The sequence below is a fragment of the Vigna unguiculata genome, chromosome 1 (genome assembly GCF_037176805.1).
Source record: "Vigna unguiculata cultivar grain cowpea cultivar isolate G323 ecotype 2 chromosome 1, ASM3717680v1, whole genome shotgun sequence".
Taxonomy (NCBI): domain Eukaryota; kingdom Viridiplantae; phylum Streptophyta; class Magnoliopsida; order Fabales; family Fabaceae; genus Vigna; species Vigna unguiculata.
Window position 1 is genome coordinate 30,217,217 of NC_140792.1, and position 7,025 is coordinate 30,224,241.

Sequence of the window (7,025 nt, forward strand, 5' to 3'; positions counted from 1 at the left end):
AAATATATTAGGAAAAAACAAATTATTCCTCATACTGGAGGTGCTATGTCTTTGTCAAGAAGAAGGGATCATTTGGTAATTTTTTACTTATTCAATTCTTAATAATGATATTCATATTGGTTATGCAATGATTTCTTTAGCTTATAATTTTTTTCTTGGAATACATAGAAAATAGAGACCGGTAGAAGTATTGGTAGAGCTGAAATGTGGAAGATAACTCATAAGAGAAAAAATGGCACATACGTGAATGACGAGGCTATGGAGATTGGGGTAAGTTTATTCAGTGAATTGAGTTATGCAATTTTTGTGTATAAGTTTTTTATGTCTTATATATAAAAGGTGTTGTTTGGTCTATTTTAAAAATTGGTTCACTGCATATATGGTTTTGAAACCATATAAATTACATTGTTTTGAAACCATGAATACTTCGTAGTAAAAGAGTTAAAGTACAGCAGGGAATATAAACATGACTTGGCTGCCTCCTAACGAAGTGAGTATTCATGACTTCGTAGTATTCATGCATTATATATGGTTTGTTCTATTGCTGAATTTTGTTCAATGCATTATATATGCTTTGTTCACTGCTGGAATCTTGTTAACTACACTATATAAGGTCTGCTGTGCTGCTGGAATTTTTCACTACTTTATATATACTCTGTTTTTTCTGCTGGAATCTTAATCACTACATTCCACCACAATCAATTAATTGTTGGAATATTGTTCACTACTAGAATCTTTAATTTATTAGGCAACTACATTGGTGGTAGAATGGACCACTAGTTCTTTACGGTCTAGGTTGATCACACAATTTAATTTTTTAAAACAGCGCTCTCAACATAATTATGTTGTAGTTGTAATGTCTCAAATCAATTAATGCTTAATGTTAACTTGTATAATATAGATCTAGATACACTTGTAGATCTGCATATTTATCAGAATTTTTAGAAATCAGCATGCAATTTTAAATTTATCTATATGAAAAACTTAGAATGGTAAGAGTATTTCTATTAACCACGTCAGAATATGGGTCACGACTTTAACAAAACTTGACATATATGAAGAAAAATCTTATTTTCTTAATAAGTAGGAAATTTATGAAATGGTGATGTTTGTCTTTTTTATGCAGGAAAAAATTGATGATTTGATGTTGAAAAATCCAGAAATTGCATCAGATATATCTCCAAATGATCCGGTTGGTGTTATATTTGGAAAAGAATATCCAGGCCGGGTTAGAGGTCTTTCTTTTGGAGCTTGTCCTACACTTGCTTTCAAGCAATGCCCAACTGCAAGATTAAATGGAATCAACTTTGCTTCCTCTAGTGGAACTTCATCAAATATGGATGACAAGTTTGTAAAGATGGAAAGTGAGCTTGCAACTGTTAAGAATCAAATGAAGCAAATGCAAAAAGTGCTTGCCTACGTTGCTTCCAGAGAATATATTCTTGAACCTCTTGCTGCAATGGTTGCTGCTTTGGTACATCCGTCTAGTAACGAGGTATTATAATTTACTTAAGAAAATTAATTAATTTTATTGTATTTCTATTTTAAAATTATTCAATTACTTATATTTCTTATTCATTGAATGCACAGGATGTTCAAAGTGGTGCACCGTCTCCAAATGATGTAGTACGATCAAGTGGTGGAAGCGAAACAAATTAGGATTAGGTTTAAAAGTATAATTGTATTCCGATTTCAAAATGACTTTTAGTATTGTCTATTTTATGTTTGGATCTTTTAACTCTTCAACACTTTGAAATTGTTTCATGATCAATGAAATTTCTTCTTTTGTTCATTTTATTTGTATTCTAACATATTTTTTTATAGAGTTTTATAATTTTTTTTTCATAATTTAACTTGTCATTATTAAAGAAAAAATATGTTGAATTATAAAATTATAAATATAGGTGGATAATAATAATAATAAAACATTATTGAAATATGAAAATATAAATATAAATGAATAATAATAATAATACAATATTACTGAATTATGAAATTATAAATATAGTGGATAATAATAAATAATAAAATATTTTATTAATTTTTTTTATAATTTATTATAGTGACATTTATAAATGTCGTAATATAATTTGAATTATGACATTTTCAAGTGTCGCTATTTTCATTGAATTTATTTTCCTGGAAGTGAATAACATCATTTTTAATTGTCGTTATTTACCTCTTTAAAATGCCACTTTATACAATGTATAAAGTGACATTTGTAGCGGCATTTGACATGAAAACGCCATATTATATTTTGTGGCGGCAGAAATTACGACATTTTCAAAAAGCGTCGCGCGCGTAAATAATGACGTTTGAAAACGTTGTGATATACAAAAATAAACGCCACAACTTACATGATTTTTTGTAGTGATATCTTTAGGAGATATTAAAAATATAGATAATCTTCTATTCTGATGTAAGACTCTTAATATTATACAAATATATATTTTTGTAATATTTCATGAACAATTACAAAGATGTAAACTATATATATATATATATATATATATATATATATATATATATATATGAATATGAATATGAAGTTATATTATTATTAATGTTCTCTCAAGGAAAATCTTATGGTAAAAAAAATTAATTTCATATCTTTTTATCAAATAATAATTATTTAATATAGTATAGTCGGGGCGTCACATCTCCTATACACACTTCACTTTTAGTTTTTTTTATATTCTTTGTTTCCCATTGGAAGTCCGACAGTAATTAGTGATAATGCCAATTTACAATATTTATAGTAGGTGAAAACCTCACCTTACAAGTCAGTTTTGTAGGGTTGAATTACACTTAAAGTCTACCTCTTAACATGGTATCAAAGCTATAGGAGCTCTGGGCCACTTTTATTTTCCGTTTGCACATCACTATCTTTAGTAATCTCTCTCTCAATGTTTCCCCGTGGCAACCCACTCTAGATGACCTCACAAGTCCTCTTTCTCATTTTCTTCCTCTTGTTCAAAAATGAAGTTTATTAATTGATATAGAATTAGAATCATGGTTAAAGCTTATCCTAACAAGATTTGTTCTTCGTTCGACCTATTGTGCAACTTGCTATATTAGGAATTTTGTTGTTTGTTGAGCTTATATTCCATCTGCTATCAGACCACCCATTAATGTCTAGTCTCACGCTCGAGATATATATGCTTCAGCGTGAGGGGATTGTTGGAACTCCCACATTGACGATAAGGCAAGTTTACAGTATATAATTGGATGTAAACCTCAACTTAGAAAACAGTTTCATTACTAAAAAAACTTATATTTCCTGCCAATTTTGTTTTGAATTTTTTTTTGTAAGAAATACTTATAAATTTTGTTATGAAAAAAAAATTTGCAGGAAATTGCTGCCAATTTTTTTGCAAAATATTTTGTATAAAACACTTTTCGCAACAAATTTTGTAGGAAATACTTGCGAATTTTATAATTTTGTAGGAAATAATTATCCACGAAGGAATTACCTGCCAATTAAAATTCTTAGAAAAAATAGTAAGAAAAAATCTTTTCTTTCAAATTCTTTTAACAAATTTGCAAGAAAATTTCCATGTAATATGAGAAACTTTAGTAATGTTTATAGGATAGAGTTAAACTTAAAGTACACTTAATAATTTTTTTCTATTTTCTGTAAAAAGTTAGAGTAGTCATATATTATCCCTCTTTATTATTAATATATTTTTTATTATTGATAAAAAAAATCTATAAAAAGAAATTATTTTTAGGTTATATATAAGAAATCTGCTTCCTAATAAAAGTTGGACAAGTGGAAGACACAGTGAAAAAAATGCATGCTTTGATATTTTGAACTATATTTACTACTTGCTAATGGATGTATATATTTACAGCCAAGTTGTCATATTGAAATTTCCAATTTTACACCAGTTTTACCAAATCTTGTACCATTTCATTTTTTTTAACTTTTGGTTTCCAGCACCTTATCGAGTGAAATCTCACAAAATAATAAATTAATTACGGATGAGGAAGTGTACAAGAGAATGAAAACATGTGGGCATGTGGGCATGTGGCCCTTACCACTACTTGCCACAATTTTTTGGCTAATAATCAACGACAAAGAATCACGGATTCACCATGTTTCATACCAAGTTCTTCCCTTCACAAATTTTATATAACATAATTGTAACCAATATCTACAAAGGGTTAAATTATAGATTAGTTCCATTGGATGCTTTTTTTCATTCATACACGTTTCAGCCATATCCATGCATGTATTTGGAATGTTAGGGGCCTTTTTTGTTGGTCAAAACGCGTGGTCCACAAAATCATCACTCTTCTTCCACCAAATAAACAATTTCACGTACTATGCTTAATTTGGCAAGAAACTATAGCCTTCAATTTTGAACTATGTATCTGCAAACATATACATCCGTGTGTGTGCACGCAGCATTTTAATATTTCCTAGTGGCACAACGATACAAAAAAAATGGGTTTCGTCTGTATTATAAAGAAAACGTGTCTGCATAATCTGAGAGAGTTTGTAGAGGATGAAACATAATCGTTTATGCATGATTTTCTATATTTGACCACAACACTAAGAATATATATATATATATATATATATATATATATATATATATATATATATATATATCTTTCACATGCAAAGCAAATTCATCATACCATATGTGCAGCTGGACCCAATATTGTATGCAGAATATTACCCTCATTAGTATCTGACAGATATATATATATAGCTATATATATATATATATATATATTATCTACTTTGCAATTTGTGTTAACATCCGTGAACTAATCCAAAGTCTTACTTGTTTATTAGTTAAAGAAGAGTTTATCTTTAAAAATTGTTAAAATCTACTATATATATAGATGATAACTTAAAATGATTTTGCACCACCTTTTTTATCAATATATTTATAATTAAAAGCCTTATTAAAATGTTATCATTCTAATTAAACCATGTGGTTTAGCATTATATTCTTTTTTTATTCACGGGTTCGATTAGTTAAATTCTTGATCTTGTTTTTTGTTAGTGAATTGTGGATCTCACTTAGCCACGAACTTTAAATATCACATTATGCAGCTTATAAAACAATCACACTGCTTTGAACATTGTTTAGTTTGTCGTTAACATTATGTGACAGTACAAGACTGCCATGTTTTAGTTTAAGTTGGTTATTGGCTTGTCTGAGAGATTCCTAAGTAATAGTAACGTGTTTTATATTCTTTTTAAAGAATAATTTTTGTTTAAATTGATCATAGTTAATACTGCTAATATTTTAAACTTATTGTTGACCTAATTGAAATTAGTCTTTAATAGTCTTTTTTTTTTCTCTTGCCTTTTATGAATTTCAAGATCATGATTTTTCGAATTCTTTTTTCTTAAACTTTTTCTGAGAGTTGCAAGGACATCTATTTGTATTTTTCTTTTCTTATAACAACGACTTTTCTAATCAATATATTTGTGTTAATTATCTTTTTTTTCATCAACCTGGCAGATCAACGAAAAACACACTACAATAAAGATAGAATATCAAACATATAATTTTGACTCTTTCTTTATTGTTTATAATTACCCCAAGGTTGGACCCCGATAACAAGCATAAAAAATAGCGTCAATACATTAGAATCAACACCAATAAAAATGATCAAAGTTCATTCCACGGATTAGCTACATTCTTTTATTTATTTCTTCTTTATTCATTATTCAGTACACTACAACAATTTATAGTTTAGACCTCACTAAAATAGACAACGGCTAAATAAATGTAGCCTAAACATATAATAAACAACATTTTTATAAATGATGTATAAATATCATGAAAGTCCATGATTACATAATTGTTGCTTTAAACTATGTGGGCAAAACTAGTAAAAAATGTGGTCTAAAAACATAGGTAAGGTATAAAATCAACATGTAAAATTGTTGTTTATTCTGAGAATTTTAAGTAATGATTTTAAAAATATTGTCATACTAAAAACCGTTGTCTATTACCTATAGCTACACTCACCTATACCACGCCTAAAAAATTGTGGTCTAATCTTTAGACCACGGTTTTTATAATTTATATCATAATTTTGTCTAAAGTGATTTTTGTTGTAGTGGTAGTTTCTCTACAATATATTTACTTCAACATACACTACAAGAAAATGCTTCATTAGTAACCAATTTTAGTGACCAAAAGTTGTTAGTTACTATAATTACTAATTTATATATAAGTTTACAAAGTAAAAAAATTATTGGTTACTAAAATAGTTACTATTATGAATAAAAAATTATAATTGGTCATTAAATTGGTTTTTAAAATTAGCTACCATAGTTTTGGCTACCAAAGAAAACTGGTCACTAAAAATTAGCTATCTAAGTTTTGGCTACCAAAATAACTTAGTTACTAAATTGCTCTCTAATTAATTAGTGACAAATTTAGTGACCAATTATAATTTTTTATTTATATTAGTGACTATTTTAGTAACCAATAAATTTTAATTTTGTAAATTGGTATCTAAATTGGTCAATATAGTGACTAACAACTTTTAGTCACTAAAATTGGTTACTAATAAGACATTTTCTTGTAATGATAGTTAAACTTCTGATCTAATTGTTGTTTTATTTCATTAATTAAATATTGATTTAAATAGCTGTAAGTTAGTCATCAATTAAGAAAAGTTTTCTTCTACAGATATAGACAAAGTTCTTTTGTGTAACGTTGAAGATTCTTATTCTCCTTATGAGAGACATTCCTCCAGTAAAATTTGAGAACCACATCCATAAACCATTTCAATTTAAACCACTAATGACTCATAAAAAAGTACATTGGCATATCTCTTGTCTTTCATTATGCACGTACTTCAAAACAGTAATATATATATATATATATATATATATATATATATATATATATATATATATATATATATATAATTACTTTTATGATACTAAATATAAAATATGTTAATATTCATTATTTTGAAGTGATTATTTACCAACTATTTACATTTTAATAAATGTAGGATAATGAAATTTGATTTTGAAAAGA

General features: G+C 27.3%; 1 protein-coding gene across 1 annotated transcript; it reads left to right on the top strand.

Annotated features, from left to right (window-relative positions):
* LOC146888854 (uncharacterized) lies at positions 1–1,659 on the top strand. Its single transcript, XM_085669973.1, has 4 exons — positions 1–75; positions 169–270; positions 1,127–1,495; positions 1,591–1,659. The coding sequence occupies exons 1-4, from the start codon at positions 46–48 to the stop codon at positions 1,657–1,659; spliced, it is 570 nt and encodes a 189-aa protein (XP_085526099.1). The 5' UTR covers positions 1–45.
* Positions 1,660–7,025: the final 5,366 nt, after the last annotated feature.